We start from the raw sequence: 20,213 nt of genomic DNA, 5'->3' as shown, positions 1-20,213 counted from the left end.
GAACATATTCTACAATATAGTTATGATTGTGTTATAATGTCCATGTACCTAGTTCCTAGGTCGAAAGTTTGGCAATATAAAAAATCATGACTGTAAGTTGCGTTATTCTTTCTTCCAACTGCATTAATGAATTCGTCGCCAAAAACAATAAACAATACAGAATAACAATGTTTACTTTTTTATTTCCTCAGAATAATCTTTCAAAATTGGATTGTGTTTAGCAAATTTTGTTAAGAACACATTCCTGTCCACTTCCCATAAATCTCTGTATTTTAACCACAATTTCGAATAAGTCTGCAATCCCTGTACAATTTTTATTAGTTCTACAAGAAAAAAATACATATTAGAATTGGTTCCTTAATCGTTAATCGTTAGGCTTAATAAATGCTTTTTATTTTTTGTCAAGTCCTTTGAAAAATCTTTATTGTTGCTTATTTTAATTAGAATTTAGCCTTTCAGCAGGAGCTTAGATCCTAAATAGGCCGATTTGAGGGAAAAGAGATCTCTCGGTCGATTCCACGATCTAGGAATACAATGCATGAGCGGCTATTCCGGGATACTCTAACCTTTGGAGCTTTTGGGCGGAACATATTAGTTATTCAGGGCAAATGTGCAAGATACAAATCCATCCCACTATCCTCCGCTAGACAAGGCAAATAGAAAACCTCTAATCGAGAATCTCGGCCTTTAACAAGCTGATCCTCCTAGCAAACCCAATATGGTGTTGAGCCTTTTTTACAAATAGAAAATATTGATAATACATCCTTCGAGTGGGATTACACAATTGATGGGGAGATTGTGCAAGTTTGCTGTGCGACATGTTTGCGGATTGAGACCAGAGGTATTGATGTTACAAGAATATCATCGTGGAAAATTCATTCCATTAGGAAAGGAGAAGTTTTTCCTACTTGGACCTCCAAGAGTAAGCACCATAAACGTCGTTTAGTGCGTTGCTTGGGGAAAAAAGTATTTCTATTTTTTCATCCAATCTAAATTACCTCTTATTAATTTAATGATTTTTTTGACCACGGAAATTTGGGATGTTAACATCGAAGTGACTTTGCGAAACTTTGAAGAAAGAAAAATCCGCTTCGGCCTAGCTACTAAATTATATTCAAATATATGCTTTTAAAATGATGAATGAAGATTCGTAAATAAAGGTATTCTTTAATAGAAATTGTAATTGGGAAAAATTGTATTTTTTTGATTACGCTTAGTTGTATTTTTTACTACTTGCTAACTAATTCATTTAGAGCTCAAACGCTTGAAGCCTGGCTCAAATCCTTAGGGAGGCTTTTTCAAAATTTATTTTCTTTGAAAAGAGCTCCCCTTAGACAATAGCGTTTTAAACTTCTAGGAAAATTTTCTAGCCAGACTTACTAAAATATGTGCGTATCTAGTTTATGCGAAATTGCTTTTTGATTCGTTGGTTGGTTATGAATGGAGTGTTCAAGACAAAACATAAAGTTGTTTTTATGAGATAGTTAAGTGGAAGTATATAAAATGTAAACAACTTGTAAAACACAGCATGAACCTGTTTAGGTCAATACTGTTTGGCTTCCTGATTAAAATATAACTGATTTGTTTAGACTGATTTAAAATATTTTATACTTGTAAACTTCGCCGTCAAGGGAAGCCTAGTTTATGCAATTGAGTATTCCACAATAGGAGAGTGCATACACAAAGAGTTTTACTAATTAGATGAAGATTGATGTTAATTTTAGGCCATATGTGTAGTGTGAGGTAGCTTGAATAGCTACTGGGGCGTTAAAGTCCGTGAAGTAATAACTATCAACTTCTCGCTAAGGGGTAGAACTATTCTAGTTTAAAGGATGTGAAACTTTGTGTTTTAAATTTCCAGTGTTTAAATTCAGTTTGTTTATTATGAGTTTGTATGTGTATTTGTTCGAGTTTTTTTTCATTCATTTTATTTAATTCTGCTTTTATATGGAGGAAAAAAAAAGAAAAAAGAAGAAGCTCTTCACTATTATATTTCCGAATTCTAAATTTAACCTCTCTTGTTTCAAAATTAGCAGGAAAAACGGTTTATAACAAAATAGATACCAAATTATTTAGCATACCAACTTCTATGCATGAATTAAACTTTTCACATTTTTGATCTATCAAAACTTCTGTGGCGTATGGAAACAGCTTTTTGGCACATTTTAATTCAAATACCTCCAAGAAACGTGGAAATTCTTTTATTACGCCAACCATTTTGTAAAAAACATCTTTGATGACCTTTAATAAGTACAGCATACTTGGTCTAAATTCTATCTGAAATTTATGCAAATTTAATAAGATAAAGAGTTTGACGAAAATTATGAATTACTCTACAGGGGCATCTTTCATTTTTTTTAAAGAAAAGGCTTTCCCATTTTGTTTCTTTCGATAAATGTGGATAAAGTAGGGAGCTTTTGAGGATACCAAAACACTATTTGTAAAAGATGGGGATTTTATTGCCTGATGCTGTCAACAATGTAAGAGCAGAAAAATATCGAACGAGCGTCAAAACTTCCGAAATTATTCTAAGAGCTGATTTTAGACTTCACAACCGTTCATAGGTTGCTTCATAGTTGACTTAGCAGTTACAGTTAGTAGTATACTGTTGCCGCATTGAGAAATAGAAGCTCATATAAAAAGTAACAGATGAATGAATAGTAACAGATGAGTGACGCTTAATCTAAACCTCGAAAAGAGTATTTACGGGGTCCTTTTCAAAGAGTTTCCTCATTAGTGGAAATATCGTGCGTTTTTTAGCATAAATGTAACATTTTGCATGCGGTTTCATGAGCTGCTTAGATTAGTCTTACAAGATTATTTTGGATTCAAGCGACGAATATCACAGGATAACGAAGATGCTTGTCATACCACTATGAAATTATGACCACTCCTCTGCAGATAGAAGAGGGTACACAATGCCTGCAAATGAAATATCTGATTAGCATCAAAAGACGTTGCTGCCTGAACGAATCGGTTTTATTATTATTATTATTATTATTATTTTTTTTTTTTGGCGCATCAACAGCTGAGGTTATTAGCGCCCGGAGCTTTTTCCAGTGCACTGCCGGCCTCCGGACAGTGTTCTCTCGTTACAGACAACACTGTCCATCACCGGACAGTGAGCTGTAAGAAGCTCCTAGGAAGAGAAAATCTAAGGGTCAGCTGCTGGATTCGAACCCGGGACCTCCGCGTGGGAGTCCAGTATGCTAACCTCATAGCTAATCTCCTCCCTGTTTTATTATTATTATTTTTTATATGGCAAATATTTCTCGAAGTTCTTCAAACTACTGCACTTACGCATCTTTTGCTGTTTCCAAAAAAATTTTTATATTTGGTGATTAAAGCGCCCGCCCCTAAGGCTAACATCACTGCCCGGGAATCAGAAGTAAATATCGCTCCATCATTACCACAGAAGAAGACTGATGCTAATTTGAGAACCTCAGTAGTCGACAAAGACTACTATTGATTTAGACTGCAACTAGTTTCAATAAGAATAGAAGATTTTGATCCACCATTTTAATCTAATATAGGAAAATGTGTTGGCCAAAACTGTATTTTGATGTAGCAAAAAACATTAGTGTTGGGATAGTTGCGGAATGGCAGATAATACAAGCCGGCTATAATACGAAATAGATTTTCAATCTATATTATTGAAGACAAGTAGACTGCTTAACTGTGTAGTTTGATACGCAGTGCGCTACAGAACTAATAACGAATTAACAGATTTTAAACACAAAAATAAATAATCTTAGATATATCACAAGTTAAGCGGTCTTATTAACATGTTAGCTCAAAAAGTAAAATATTTAAATTAAAAAAGTAGAATTTTACCCTCTTTTCTCTTTGAATGATTTGAATGGTAATGAAACCAGTTCTTGAGTACATGCTCCCTTGTAAAAATTGTAAAAGTCTTTCTAAAGATTTAGCAGCACATGTGCACATTGCATCTTTAAATAACTGATCAATGTTATAGATAAACACTCCCCAGTATGGTTTAGCCTAAAAATAGAATGATAGACTCAATTTCTAGCAATCTTTAATTCAATAATACAGTAAATTTTAAACTGTATATAGCCATTTAAAAAGGAAAAACTTACATCTTGAATGTTTTTGTCTAATAATTTCTTTATAAACTGCAAATGTTCAACAATTTGTAAGCGACATGAATTTAGTCGCTTCTTGATTATAGATCTAAAACGAAAATTATTAATATTAATAAGAAGTCCAATACAAGACAAATTATTTAAAGTAATATTCCAGTAATAATAATCTTTAGAATAATAGAATCTTTTAAATAATAATAATAATCAGAATAATCTTCATTCCAGTACATCACACCTAATAAAAGTTTATATGGGGTCAACAGACATATAACGTTTCAATAATTTTAAGCAGGTGCATTGTCCGTAAAAACAAGCATTACTCTTAAACCAATTCGAGCGGAAGTCATTGTTCGAGTTAATTTGGGAACCTGGGTAAATGAACCAGTTACTTTCTGAAAGAATGTAAATAGCCAATATTCACTACAAGATGCGCTTGCTAACTATTAATTGTACTATTTGAGATCATCAGAATCTCACAGATGCCTTTTTATTTTAACAGCATCAACAATTACGACCACCATTTTAGCACAATGTAGACCAGCTGAAGTGATTTCTCTCTAATAAGTTTACAATAACCTAATTTTTTATAAATATGATCTTTTTTATTTACAAACAGATATTCTATTCTACTTCAGTTTAAAAAATTGCTTACCTGCAATGCTTCATTCTTAACTGAAAATGTTCTATAGTGAATACAAAATCATCTGGAAGCGCAACAAACGATCTGAACGCTGAATATATGATCAATTTAAAAATAAGGAATGTTTTGTATTTATAATATTTAATGACATCCTGAAACTGATTTAATTTATGCTATGTAATAAACTTGTTTAGATCAATATTTCGTTAAAGGATTTTAATTTTCAATAACAAATAAACATAAATTACGGATATAATTCTTGGGTGGGGAAGTTTGTGAAACCAAACAAGTATAATGCATTTTCTGATGTGAGGAGTCCATAAAATATCAAATTGAAAAATTTTCTTGTCCTTTATTTTGATAAAATATTTATTTAAAGAGCTTTAGGATGTATGAAGCCATGTTATTTTCACATAACGCCCTCTTAAAAGGAAGTATTTCTTTAGAGAAGATTTTATTACTTGAGTTTTAATCAGAAATACGCGTTTTGCATTCGCTAAAGAGGTTTTACAAATAGCTCTGTGAGTACGACGTAACTAAAAAATAAAAATGCGGAATTAATTTAACTCCATTTAGATGCTACCGGTGCGGCCGGCCCATTATAAGGTTAGGTTTTAATCATTATCAGCCACTAGAAGATCTAACTATTTTTCAATATTTAGTAGTTTTCCGAATTTGATTCCAAGAGTTCTTTCAATTTTGTAAATACACCACAGATATCCATTCCATTCAATAAATAAATAAATATGTATGTTTTGAAATATTTCTCTGGAAAACATCAATTTAAGTTCCTCCTAAAGGTGGGTAGCAACTCCACTGTCCTCTAAAAATTTATGGAAACACTACCCAAAAAATTTCCTTTTTTATAATTCAGCCTGTTATGAATGAAAGAGTTTATTTTTAACAGGTCATCTAGAGCGCCTATACAATGGCATGTACTAAAAGCAACTGTTTTTTCAGAGAAACTAAATTAAAAATACTTCAACTGAAAAATCTTACAGATTCAAGAAGTGCTATTGATTCTTTTATGAATATTAATGACTTTTCGCCGGACCAATCACAATTTGACATTAAACCTTGAGATAAATGTGCTTTTAATTTTGTTATGTATCCATCAAATAACAATTTTTCTGAACAAGTTAATTCTGCAATTAAATTTGTTCAATTACTTTCTGCACTTACGTAATTAAATACAATTAAAAAAATCATTAAAATTTTCATATTATTTACTAAATATTATGCACATTTGATAAAACAATTTGATTTATTCATATTACCTACCAGCCATTAACCTATTGTGATACAATATCAATATCTGAGCAGAAGAAAAAATGCGATAAAAATTGTCGGAAAAGGCAAAGATCGCATTTACGCTATCTGGAAGAGGTTTCTTCAACCACAACCAATATTCTGCTTCCTGAATTGTATTCATAAGTATTCTGAAAAACAAAATTACAGAATTATTGTTGAATATGCAATTTGATCTAAAATGTTGGAAAACATCTGAGATTTTCATCCTGTCCTCGTTAGCTTGTTTTTTTTAACATCTAAGATTTTGAATTTTCAACCATTGTAAAAGATACAAGAAGTTTATTTTAAATGATTCTAGAAGTTTCTGAGGGAAAATGGAAATCGGGAATTCCTCATAATTATCATTAACATATGATAATAAAAACCTACATACATCATCTCGCATGGTTCCACTGTAACATTAGAATACATTATATAATGAACATTTAAGATTATAAGAGAGATATGATTACATAAATGTAATGCGGGTTAACCCTTTACCAGAATGCAGAAAACCTCGATAATCTCAATGGGGACCAAAAGATCTAAAGAGACCAATTGACCAACTACTCATAACTACTGTTGGGACAGGTTTGTCAATAAATTAAAATCTATTTGAACTGTTAACGCTTGTTTTGAGGACATTCTTCGCGTGAAAATTGATTTTGGGTAAAGGGTTCTGCAAAGTCATGTTTTCCCTCAAGGTTTTTTATTAGAATAATGAAACCAACCAAAGTTCAGTAAAAGCATGAAATTGAAGAAAGCCTCAGAATTGTAGTTAGAGGAAATCATGTTCATTTACTTTAGAATTTGGCAAATTTTGTTCATAATTTTTCATTATGAACAGAGTTTAAACATAGTTAAGGGTTTAGTTACCTGCTTACATTGAGAGCAATCATGTCATTACTATTTTTTGAGACTTTCAACAGAGGTCTTGCACAATATTTGTCCAAATTATTTGGCAATAAGGACAACCATTTATTGTAATGTCTATCAATAATTTGGTTTAAATATTTAATTATTAGCTTGCATCTCTTATGAACATCATCTTCAATTACGCAATAAGGCAGCCATGTAGAATTTTTCAATAACTACAACAGAAAATAAAAAAATGAATTCATACTTTTCCTCGACTTTAGTGACGTTGTCCTATTACGGAGCAAGGCACACACACGTCTGTCACTAGAGGTAGGTAATGCCACTTTCACAACTTCCTTCCATCAGACAGAGTATCTTCCCGGTCAGCAGCCCGTACTTTGCTAACTCGTCTCCGTACGAGCGAGTCAAATAATTTGCATAGAGGGCAAGATTAATAGAATGCTGTTCTTTCTATCTTGCCGCACGCAATACAATCAGCTGATTGTTGATCTGCGCTGGTCGTGAGAAACTTTGGACCACGCGCTTTTAGGACGGCCAAAACTATGCTTCTATTCCAGCTTGCGATAGAGTACCTTCATCATGCTATTATTACTAAGCTATTGCCCTCGACAGGTATTCTCTTGCTGGACAAGTTTCGAGCGAATTCGTTATGGGCCGAGTGTTTCATCATGTAATAGTTATAGGGGTCCCTATGAACCCACGAACTTAAATCTATACTTGCCCCCTTGATTCTAGTCTAGGGTTGTTTTTTCGTGTTAAAGGCTTTTATGAACTAGAGTGTATTCAATGTGGTACTCTGAAAAATGCCTTTACCAAATTTGTTGACTCTGTCCGAATCATGGATTCCCCTGCGAAACAAACTTAACGACCCTCTAGCCAGCAATAAAGAGGGGTCAAGGGCGGCCTTGTAAGTCCTTAGGATGTCCACCTCTCATGTTTGAGGGATTAAGAAGAGGACGTTTTAGAAGTCAATTCATGCCAAAATATATATATAGATATGAAAATTATGTTTATTCAAATTCTCAGTAAGTCAAAGCTAAAAAGATATTAGTATATATTTAAATGACTAATTACCGATAGGATCATGATTAATCTTGCTTGCTTATTAAGAGCCGTGAGTGCTCTGCCTGCATAACGAGGTTGCTGTGAGTAAGTAAAAGTCTTCTCAACAAGAGCATCTTTCTTTGCATCAGAAGATTCATGAAGCAATAGTTCGTACAGCTATAATAAAACATTCTAATATAATATTTATTATCCATCAAAGGCTGCGCGCACTTAGTACGTCCGACGCATCAGACTCGCACAAAAACCAGAATGACCCCGGCTATTGCACTAAGGAACCTGAAATAGGTAAGGCCTTTAGCGCCTTCATTGAATTATTTATTTTAAAAAATAGCAGAAAGTTGGAGGGGAGGATTCATCATAAATTCTATTACATATTTCATCATGATCACTTTCACCTACTTTACACACTTCATTAATAAGCCCGGCAGTGTTATTTATTTTATCCTTGAATTCGATAGAGTTTAATAACGCTTAAAGCAGAGTGCTGCGACACAGTACTTATTAGGATTTCAATAACCATATATTTTTACTAAGAAATTATGAAATAGAGAAATGTGGAAGGAACAAAAGGCGGACATAATCTGAACGCCCATCTCCCAACCTGTTCAACTTTACACAACTCAAGCATGCTTGAGTGCCCTATAAAATTCATGTGTCGTACATTATCAACGCCGGTAGCAATAAAATACTTCAGTGTGAACGCACATAAAATTATTTAATAGGAGAAAACAACGTAGCAAGGGATGTACTTTCTTGAGCTCGAGTGACCATCCCTAAGACTGAAAAAAAGCTTTACTAGTTTCTCTGAAATTGCTTTTGAAAGTCCATTTTTAAAAGCCCAACTTCCTCTTATATTTAGGCCTATTTAGTCCAAACTCTTTTCCTATAATCCGTTACGTCCAAAAATAAAATAAAACTATACTTTTTTCAATGTTTGAGCGACAGGTTTTTTTATTACAGTGGTGGGATAAGAAATTTTTTACAATGTCTAAAAAATGATTCAACGAGTTGACTAAAGAAGTGCCGAACGAATAGATCAGCTTCTAAATTCTATAGTACATTACACAAATGAAATCAAATAAAACTTACGTGCATAGTAAATTTCTCAAATAATGGAGACAAACGGACACGCTGCGAGCATTTAACTAAACTCTGCATTATTTCCAATCCTTCTTCTACATTACCAATTGTTGAGAATGCACTTACCATTAAATCTTCTACAGATGCATCTATTTCCAGCAATCCATTTTTAAATCTATAAATAATTTTATTGCCCAATTAGTTATTTTTCTTTCAAGATATATTATTAGCTTTAGATATATTATGTTCTTTTAAAAAACTAAAGCATAAACATTTCGTAAAAAAATGCAATGTGAACACTCAAAAGACATTTTTCTCTTTCAGAAGTTAAATTAATTAAATTTTTTTTTAAACTTACAATTTGACGCAAAAAAATTATTCAATATTATACATATTTACTTTAATATGTATTATGAGTGGCTAAAATATAAAAAATCTTTTTCATCTCTACGATCACCCGATTTTCGTAAAATTGGAATTTTGATTACAGGTTTAATCAATTTTATGTAAAAGTTAATTAGTCATTATGTACTCTGAAAGGCACTTTAGAGGAATGCGCAACCAATCTCTCTTAAAGGTGCCACATTAGTCAAGAAAACTGTCCACGGAAAATCTATAGAAATAGGTATTTGTGATAAATGTTAAGAATAAAGAAAATCGTAGCTGCTATTTGAAGAAAATCTAAAAAAATGAAAAATGTACCCAAGAAAGTAAAACTTCCAATTTACTGGTTTGACCAAAGGTATCCATCCTCTGGTGGTACCTCCTAAGCAAAATACAAAATTTCGTGTTTTTCGTTTTTGTGTTACAGGGAACAATACAAACACAAACACCATGACCTGTTTGAAAAAAAATAACATATTTCGTATTCAAACACTGTACAGACAGTGAGCTATAAGAAGCTCCTTGGAAGAGAAAATTTAAGGGCCAGCAGCTGGATGCGAACTCGGGATCTCCGTGTTATATTACCATAATTGACACTATGATCTTTTTTCGAAAATTCGTTCTTTTCAGATTTTTTTTTTTAACTGAACTTTTTCATTAGTTTTACCTTTCAAAACAATGTTTCCATTCTTCAGATTTCAAATCTAATATTAAATCTTGACATATCACTACATCTTCTAAATATCCTCCATACTGACGTTCAATTCTATCAACGTAAGTCTCTAACTCAAAACAGCGGGCCCAAGAAAATTGTGGTTTAGGTATATTCGAATCTTCGTCTATTCTAAAATGCACATAAAGTTGAATTAACCAAAAGTATAACAGCAGATAAGAAAAAGTTTAAAATCTATTTTCAAAAATGAAACAAAAAGTAAATGATAATTCTAGAATTAAAATTAAATTAGAGAGTAGTGTACTCCCTTTAATGCAAAGCATTTTGCTATGCTTTAAAAGAGTTCAGGTTCTGCAAGAGCACTGTCAGAACTTCCTTCGGTCACGATCTGCTATCTTATTTCCTATTTATTCCGAATGCCTGGCCATTCAAGCAAGGAAGACCTTGTTTAATTCTCCTTGTTACTCTATCCTTTAACTTTGAAGTTCTTGAAATCGAACAGAACTATCTGAGAAAATGAGACACGAATTTGGTTTACTATTTTCTTGTAATTTCAGCCACACAAATGATTATCGCAACTCTGTATGAAAGAGCTAGTTGGCTAGTTTACTCACTTTATATCCACGACTCTCACCCTTCTTCTGCCTTAAAACTGTCTTAACTTACAAGAATTTCTTACTTATTATTGCCAATTATAAATTAATGAGTTTACCTAAATTATGTCGATTCAATTTATTATGTATAAATTTATAAGAAATAATCGTATTAGGAAAAGTGTAAGTGTTGTAACATAATTACAATGTTTAAATGTTTATAATGCATTTACTCTAGTTACATAACAGATCCTCGAAAAATTCTGAGCGCGCCCATACTTGTAATTGAATGTTTCATTTTACTTTCGAACGATTGTCCATAAAAAATTAATTAACACTTTACCTTCCAAAAGTTATCATACTATTACACACTTCTATGAAATCGCTGCAACGTTCACACAATTTATCGATATTTTCAAATATTTGATCAGTTATATCTGGCCATTGTTTCTCGTGACAGCTGTTATGTATAGATACTACCTGCAAAAATAAATGAGAATTAAAGAAAATATCAAGAAGTTAGTTTCATTGTGCATTGATAATAAACTCCATTATAACAAGTAAATGTGCTTAAGGAGTGGGTCGAAAACCAAATCAAATGAAACCTAAGAGACACAATAGAGATTTCCTGAAGGCGAGTTCCCAAAGACCACAATTCAGACCAGTTTACAATCTGCTCACTAACAGAAGTAATAATTATTATTCTTTTGATTATAATCAGAATAAAACTATGATGATTCAGAAAGAAATCATGGCTGGCATTGATTCCTTGAGCTGCGTCTGATTGGTTCTTCATCTAATCAATTTCTTCCATTAATTCCATTTCCTGCATTAAAGTATCATTACCTCCTTTTTTTTAAAAAAACAATAACCCTCGAAATTGTACTTTTTTCTATCTTCAATTCCATTGATTCTTTCTTTTTGAGTGATTCGCTTTCGCATTATGAATGAAGTATTTTAAACTGTTCCCAAGACAATTGGAAGACTGGGTGAATTTTGTTTCATCACTGAGTAGTTAAGATTATTGAATTTATTTTGCTGCGAATTAAATAATAATTGTACAACTGGAAAAATTAACTTACCTTTTTATATAATTGTTTATATTCATTACAAGTTTGGCAGACTTGTTGTAAAACTTTTATGCCAGTTTGTGGTCTTTTTTTAATTATAGAACTTACATTAATAAAGTTCTTCAGAAAATCAGCGATACCATTGCTCGTACAACAACACAATCTGGTCAAATGTAACCTGAGGAAAAATAATAATAAAAAATAAATCTGAAATTTCTTTAATAAACAATCTATGAGGCATAAGAGGGGTTAATTTTTGCTATCTAGCGACTGTGTGGCTTATTTATAAGTACGACAGATAATATTCTTCAGAGAACACTTTTTTTGCATCCCTAAATTGTAAAATTGGCCTTTGAAGTGATCTCTTAAATAGTTATTAGTTCTAAAATGACGAAATTATTAAGTATACAAACTAAAATAAGCAGTATAAATTTAAGGTCATAGTACTCAACATACTCATTGTTATAATGCGGCGATTTGATCCAAATATATCTAATTGCAAACAATAATCTGGGTATGATGAGTATGATGTCTGAAATTTCAGTAACTGCATATAGAGCTTTAAAAGGTTCTTTCAATACTTGGAAATATTCAACATTACTCTTGGTTATCGTTATGGCCTTCTGAAAATTATAATTACAAAATTAAGAAAAAAATATAATACATTGTTAATATTTTACTATGTCCTTAAAATTATATAATGAAGTTTCATTGCCCAATTAAACAAATTTTATACATAATTTTAATAGGTTGAAAAAATAAATGCCATTTCAGTCGAGTAAAATTTATTTTGCCGAGCTTTCGACTTTAGGGACTAGGTCATCTTCAGGGCTAGTTTAGAAAGTAATACTTTTACATTTCAGGGTTGGTGTGTCTTCTGTCTTGTCTGTTCATGGACTGAGTGTCACACTCAGATAAAATATACAAAAATAAATTTTACTCGACTGAAATGGCATTAATTTTTTCATCCTATTGAAACTATGAATCAGTCACCAAAAAGAATGAACTACATAATTTTAATTTATATAAAGCCAATGGGATGACACACACCGAATTGAAAGTAAGTATAAACATGTACGTTAAAAAAAGAAAAAATAATAGGACTAAATAACAGTTTTAATAATACTAAAGAAGGATGAATGCGCTAAGTAGATAATAGTTCATTGTGATAACAAACTGAAACCACGAATCCGAACGAAGTCAAAAAATAGAAATGGTATTTTAGTTTCAGTATCAACTGTAGACGAAAATGCATTACCCAGAAGAAGTTAAGTAACTTGAAACTTTACTTAAATTAACATAGGAAATTAATTACTTGGAGGAAAAATGGCAAAACAATTAGAGAAGTTTAATAGTTCGTTACGTCACCACGTTTAACGATACATGTTCAAACATGACGAGACGGTTCTTCTAATGAGGTGAAAGTCGCACTCTTCCTAGATTTTCGAAAAATGACCACGCAGCTTTAAGTTGTTTATTAATTAATGAAAAAGTTCCAACCCAACCAATAACCTACACATATTCTGCCCTGTTCAAAACGGAAAAACGAACCAGCCAGCCTAAACATTTTAAAAGTTCATTAAAATTTGAGAGATAAACAACATGAGTTCACGTTATCTTGTTAGAAGATGGGACTAGGATGATCGTACTAAACTGGCCCTAAGATCTTAAAGGCATACCAATGAGCATTAAATCCCTTTTGAATAAGATCAGAGATGGTCTATACCTAATGCCTACTACGTACCGTAACCAAACATTCTCTATGATTCGAGAATCAAACTTAAAGTTGTGCTTTTTACCCTAAAGCCTTCTCTTCTTTAATCTTCGACCATTTCACCTTAGACAAATAAGGGACTCGTCACTTAAGATATAAGTGGTTTTATTGACTAACTCACAGATATATTTCTTGGTACTACTGATGCAGGTGGTAGACTATTGAAGTCACGTCAAATAAGATCATAAGAATAAGATCAAACAACGTAAAACTATTACAATGAACCCTCTATTAGCTTATTAATTAACCTTTTCGCCGAAAGACGAAATATTCCCCTTAAATACATTTGTTGGAGGCGAACGAATTTACTTGAAATAACACATCTTATCCGTCGGAATTATTGTAATGCGATTAGGAAGAGAATATTTTTTTTTTAAGACTGAAGGTTGAGTGAAAGGATTTGCTTACATCTTTTCAAAATCAAACATGTTGATATGAAGACTTAAGAGATTGTCTTTAAAACGCTCATGCTTTTTAATAAAATTACCGTATTACTTAATCGTACAGATTTGTTTAGATGGAAGTAATGTGATGTGGACCTATAATTAAAACTCGGTATGTAAACAAAAAATAGATAACGATTGGGTAACAGCGAACTTATAGATATTTTAATATAATATTTTCTCAACATTAACAAATCATAAGAACAGAATTTCGAATTGCAAACTGATCAATTGTAATCCTGAAAATACACTTTGAAGTCGAAAAAAAAAGTATAATTTACCTTCGTTGGTTTTGCAAGAGAAAAGAATTGGTTCACAAATGTGGATTGTGCTTCAATAAGAACTTTACAAAAATCTCCAACCGTTTTACTACTAAGTATCGACCAGATGCCACAGAAGTTCCTATCTGAAAAGAAGAAATTGGTATCTAATATATAATAACTGCAATACTGAAGAGAGTACGATTACAATACCGCAACCATAACTGCTCTAATTTGGCACTAAGTTGAGATAGCTTAACTGACGACCAAAAAAAAACGAAGAAGATGCTATCTTTACTCTATATTTTATAACTTAAACTTGCTAATTTACAAAATAAATAATTCTTGAAATACAATAAATTTACTTTAGAATAAAACCTAGAAAAAAAAAAAATCTTTTATTTTCATTTAATGTCAAAATTTTATGTCAATAAATTTAAATGCCTCCAATATTCTAAAATGTTGGATTCAAAGTTATGTCGATTTCCACAAAAAAAAAAAATATTCCCTTCTTTAACAAGATAATAACGTAAGTGTTGAATTTTACATAAAAATTAAAATAAAATGGATTAGAACTAAAACTATATCTATCTCAAGGATAAGTGGTCTGGGATTCTTACATAAATATAGCCATATTTCCAGTTCAGTTAGTGGTGAAGAAACGTCAGTGTCCGTGAGAAATTCATCAAATTCATGTATGAAATCTCTAATAGCGACATACCAGGACATAATGATAGCTGGAAATCAGTGAAAACATGAAATTAATACAAAAACTTATTTAATAAAGGCATCATTTTATAGTAAATTTACAATTAAATGAAAGAAAGTACAGATGTTTTTGTACAAATTATACGGTATTTTGGGATTCGAAATAGGAATCATGAAAACAAAAACCAAAAGATCGGCTCATGAACAAATAATTGCTTTCCAAATCCAAAAGACTTTGAGCATTAAGGATGGAAAACTATAAAGCAACTATTTCTTTTAAAAACATTTTTTTTTTAAACATTTTGTTCTGACACAAACTACTTTAACTGACTTACACTCGATGTATCGAAGAACACTCATGGACTTCTAAACAATGCGACTTACAAATTTTTTTTTTAATAGAACATCCGTTTGTTAATTAAAATTTATTTTTTTCTTTATAATTAATAAAAAATCTCACTTACTGTTAAAACGTTTCACTAATGATAAATTTTTGGAAGCCCTGGCAACATTAATATTTATTACTTCTGGGGGAATATAAAGGTGAATGTGTCCGCTCAGATTAGTTCGTAATTGACTAAGATTTATCAAGTAGTCAGTAAACCTCTGTTGGAGCCATTCATCAAAATCTGTCACTAGTTAAGGAATGTAAAATTTATAAACTTTGAAAATTTAAATGTACAACATCGCTAAATTGACATAGGCTTATCTCTTGTAAGTGGAGACTGGCTGCCCAGAGAAAACACCAGCTGCAAATGGCAATAGATGATGACGCGACTTTTCTATTTCGTTTTTCAATATATTAATATTTGCTAAGCAATTTAAAGGTCTTTCTCTTTTATTGAAACATGTTACATATCCGGGAAAATTGGTTTTCGTAGGGGTTCTCGGAATATTGCCAAGTTAAGGCTAACTTCTCAAATATCCCTTCCTATTTACCGCCTGATGATATCAAAGAACTAATTAGATAGATACAATTTTTAGTTTGTGGTAAATCCATTAACCAAATAAAATAGATAGAGGGCAACTTAATTCATAGCATGACGACTGATAGAACAATCTAGACCAGATAAAGGGCACATTTTTGTATAGTGTGAACAGTAATAGAACAAGAGCAACTTCTAGCAAGATTTTTCTCCCGAGTGTACAAGCACCCTTATGCAATTTTTCGTAATAATGAAACTAATAAACAAGCTATTTGCAAAAAAAAAGGTCACAATGTTTTAATTATGAAACCAGTTCCTTTCGAAATTAAGATTTCTGATTTTTGAGGCGTTATTAGAAAGGGATATCCACAAATGCCACAAAATGTTTTCCTTATGCGATTAAAATTGTAGTAAGAATGACCAAATTAACTGTTATAAGAACTGAAACCCAACTAGTACTTGTAATTTTACAAAGAATAATGGTTGGTTCGCTTTTTGCAATGAAGTGTGTGTAATGCTGTTCAAGAAAAAAATTTCAAATTTTAAAAAAAGGATACATTTATGGTTAGTTGAAAGCGCATTCAACATTGGTGCATATATTTTCGTCATTGTTAAAAATAAACTACCCTCAACGGATCCATGTATTGTTGATGTGATTACTACTTGACTGAAATTCCCAACGGATAGATTGATGCCATCAATAACTTTGATAAAATACTGAACATCAACAACTTGTTCTTTGGGGAAATCATAACCGACAAATAAATCCTTTTCTTCATAATAAACTGTTAAAAGTTTAATTTTAGGTTCTCTTATAAAACTATTTATCTTCAATTCTAGAGTTTCTGTCCAATGTCTCGGATTGAGGTTAAAGAGAATGACTGAGTCCTTTATACGCTTTATCTGAAGCATAAACCAAATTTAAATCATTAGCACATATATTCTGATTTAAGTACTAACAGGCTGGGTGGTAAACTAAACAGAAAATTATAGGTTTAAAAAAGATATTTGTTTACATAAATAACCAGAAAAAGATAAATTAAAAAAAAAATTAAAAAAAAACTTTTTTGGAAAGAAATAATCTAGAAAAGTTCTTAAGTCCTTATTAGATCTCTTTAAAAGATTAAAAAATTATTTAAAACAAAAATTATTACTTTAAAAAGTAGGTCCTTGTTACAAACCTTGACTTTGCCACAGAAACCAAGTAAATTAACGTATACATCTAAATGAATATATCACTCGTCAAATTTGAAAACATGTAATTAATTCTTCGTTCAATGAAAAGCAGTTAGAAGAAGCAATAAAATATTTTCAGTTAAGAGTAGCAAGCTGGTAAGTTTTAGCCTTGAGTATGTCGTTGTTAAGGGAAATAGTTTGTATAATTTAAAAAAAAAATAAAAAATGCAATATTTCACATAATATATTTTAAAGTAGTTGAACAAAGAACTTACGAGAGTTAGCGCATCACTATCTGTGATATCTGGAGGACTATCCACTTCTTCAAAAGGCGGTTCAGAGATTTTCCTAAACTCTAAAAATCGTAGGATCATTATTGTACAATTTGAATGAGATGTTAATGTTTGTTTTGTTTGAATCATATGCACTCTAATCTAACTTTATTTTGATCACTTTCTAAAGTATTTAACAATAGAAAATTATAAATAAAAACAATAACTTGATAATAAGAACAAAGAAGTAGCACTCCAGAGAAAAAACCAAAAGCTTGATCCTCCGGAACTCCCTTGTTCCCCCTCCACCAATTAAAATCCTTACATTACAGGTTCTGCATGATTTTAAGAAAAAGCTTTTTATTATAGCGTTGATAAAAGAGATTTTACTAACAAGATGGGTGGTCAACTAAACAGAAAATTAGTGGTCCAAAAGAGATATTTGTTTACATAAATAATTGTGGCGTTACGATATAACAAATTTGAACTTGCAGTGATTTTTCGATTATTGATTCATTTTCACAAACCCACACATTCAGTGAGTATTTCGATGGAGCTCTAAACGGATATGTGTAGTTTAAACACAAAATAGAAAATCCGCCCGACTACAATAATTTCTCCTTTAGGGGCATGAGAAAAAAATAATTTGAAATTGAAAATTATATTCTGAATAAAGTGAGATCCTTCAAAAACAAAGATATAAATAAATCTCTTTAGTTTGATGTCATTTTGAAAAAGCATTAAATATCTAGACATTTCAATTTTCACACATACTTCACTACATTTCGTTTCGTGTAAGTGAGCGATTAAAAATGCAGAACTGTAAAGTTAAGAGGCATTGTAGTTTAAGACTTCACAACTTTGAAAAATGTACGGATAGGAATAGTGACTAACCTCGCCTGTTTACCAATCCATTATGGATTACAAGTCAGTATGAATAAAAATTACATTACTTTACATTCGCATGACCACTTTGGTTTCATTAAGAATATCATTTGACGAAAACGGTTCTTAAGATCTGGAGAACACATATAGGCTGCTACTTCTACTAGATTTATACGCTGGTTGAAACTTAATTAATGGCATTGAAACTTAATGATGGCGAAAAGTTCGGAGTTTCTATGTCCGAACAATTGAGATACTACTTTCTCAATCAACTGATTTATTAAATTTATATGTTTTAAAATTCATTTCTCAAATTTAAATTAATACTGTGAACTCTTACTGTGAACTTAAAGAAAAAGTGTTGCATGCATTTAAGAGCCAACATTTTTTTTTTATGATCCTACTTAAGTATATATTTAATGATTTTATGAGTTAATTATATAAATTATAAAATTATACAAATTTAGCTTCTTTTTTTACCCACCATCTTGTACAGGGAGTTTTAATTTAAAAAAAAAATTGTAAGGCCACATTAAAAGCACTTACTTGTTGAACACCTAATTAGTTCTTCGATTTTCAAGTTTCCCCAGTAATCAGGGAAGTCGAAGAGTAAATGTTCAGTTTCCTCATTAGTTTGGCAGTACATTGTACAAAGTTTCAATAACAATAGATCCTTATTTCTTTATATCTCTTTAAGTAAATGCATAAATTGAAATGGTTGATTATTGACAAAACCACGTTGCTAACGCACATCTGGAAAAGAAAATATTGATATTCTAATCAGAAAAACCAGCTGTATTAAACTAAAACAATAAAATTAAAAGTGAATTGCTGCCTAAATTAATTTTATTCATTTATTTAAAAAGTTTTGTGATTTCTCTTATTCCTTTAAGCAAAAGTGTCAGACATTCGAAATCACGGGCAATACATTTCTTGTAGTCTTCTGGCTAAAGGAATTATTATTTTAACCCTATACAGATTTTGCCTTACTTCAAACCAAAAAATCAAGAACAAAAGTCCTTTAGATTTCGAATGTTCGCTGAATAGTTCTTTGCCTCCTGTATAAAGATGGATGAAAATAACAAACATCTTATTCCCCAAAACAATACTCAAGAAAATTTCGCTGCACTTACAAAACAATTACTATATCAACTTTAAAGAATTCTGGACTTAACAAACTCTAATAATACTGTTCTAATTGGTTAATAGCATTATATACATAGGTAAAATTATTATACGTTACATTAAAAAGACAAATGGATACCTAAAAAAATAAATAAATAAATAAATAAGAATATATGTATGCACGCAGGAGGACCGGCAGAACATACTGGAAGTGTCGATATAATAGTTTTTCAAATTAAAACTGGTATAGCGGGATGTTTCAGTTTCAGTCTGAACTAAAAACGGTTTAATGATTAAAAAATAAATAAATACATAAAACATGCTACAAGTAAATTCCCCATTTTAAAAAGAAAAGTCTAAATATAAACTGTATGAATTCAAAATGTTTCTAAAGAAAAATAAAATACTGGTCGGTAAATTTAGCTTAAGTGCAGGTTTTATCTAGAAATTGAGATTCTTACATGAAACGTACACATGGTATCTCCATTGGTTATTTTCTTATCCTGTCAGAATTAGAATCAAATATTATAAGAAAGTTGGATTATTATACTTAGGTTCTGAAAGTTAATGATTAATTATGCATTTTGTTCTCTTTCCTGAAAGTTCAGGTAATAAAGTCATCATTTTATTAATGGAAAGTCAATGAACAAATGTTTACCAAAATTCCAGAAAGTACAAAATTGTTTTGTTTTTTGAAAAATTATACTTAACGTACACCTAAGTCTTCTCTGAAAGGGTTACAATAATTACACCTACTTTAGATTCTGTTCTCTGTAGTTTGAACCTGTTGCAACACGTATTTGCTTAAAATATCAATTGTATTCAATGCCTGTTAAATCAAATCACAGTTTTTCTTTCTGAAGC

General features: G+C 31.2%; 1 protein-coding gene across 8 annotated transcripts in view; it reads right to left on the bottom strand.

Moving 5' to 3' along the window:
* Nucleotides 1-20,188, bottom strand: part of LOC141457348 (dynein axonemal heavy chain 2-like) — a 72,493-nt gene extending 52,305 nt beyond the window's left edge. For 3 of the 8 annotated variants that reach the window (XR_012460318.1, XR_012460317.1, XR_012460319.1), the window contains exons 1-22: nt 20,065-20,109; nt 19,811-19,945; nt 18,771-18,977; nt 17,343-17,422; nt 16,449-16,794; nt 15,430-15,594; nt 14,878-14,994; nt 14,279-14,403; nt 12,237-12,403; nt 11,793-11,958; nt 11,054-11,190; nt 10,112-10,288; nt 9,070-9,235; nt 7,990-8,136; nt 6,913-7,127; nt 6,028-6,185; nt 5,746-5,891; nt 4,759-4,904; nt 4,101-4,194; nt 3,835-4,002; nt 2,082-2,277; nt 176-323 (exon numbers count right to left, since the gene is read on the bottom strand). Coding sequence is in view for 3 of the 8 variants with exons in the window: in XM_074134214.1 (XP_073990315.1) it covers nt 176-323; nt 2,082-2,277; nt 3,835-4,002; nt 4,101-4,194; nt 4,759-4,904; nt 5,746-5,891; nt 6,028-6,185; nt 6,913-7,127; nt 7,990-8,136; nt 9,070-9,235; nt 10,112-10,288; nt 11,054-11,190; nt 11,793-11,958; nt 12,237-12,403; nt 14,279-14,403; nt 14,878-14,994; nt 15,430-15,594; nt 16,449-16,794; nt 17,343-17,422; nt 18,771-18,870 (3,164 nt within the window). In the remaining 5 variants the exon portion in view is untranslated. Of the gene's footprint in view, nt 1-175; nt 324-2,081; nt 2,278-3,834; nt 4,003-4,100; nt 4,195-4,758; nt 4,905-5,745; nt 5,892-6,027; nt 6,186-6,912; nt 7,128-7,989; nt 8,137-9,069; nt 9,236-10,111; nt 10,289-11,053; nt 11,191-11,792; nt 11,959-12,236; nt 12,404-14,278; nt 14,404-14,877; nt 14,995-15,429; nt 15,595-16,448; nt 16,795-17,342; nt 17,423-18,770; nt 18,978-19,810; nt 20,023-20,064 lie in introns of those variants that run through there. The other 5 variants (XR_012460321.1, XR_012460320.1, XM_074134214.1 and 2 more) reach the window with 5 other exon arrangements.
* Between the last annotated feature and the right edge of the window lie 25 nt (nt 20,189-20,213).

This window comes from Rhodnius prolixus, unplaced genomic scaffold (assembly GCF_049639745.1).
Source record: "Rhodnius prolixus isolate KJV_2025 unplaced genomic scaffold, Rpr scaffold_10, whole genome shotgun sequence".
NCBI lineage: Eukaryota > Metazoa > Arthropoda > Insecta > Hemiptera > Reduviidae > Rhodnius > Rhodnius prolixus.
The sequence above is the reverse complement of the archived record's forward strand: the minus strand, read 5'-3'. Positions and strand labels throughout refer to the sequence as shown.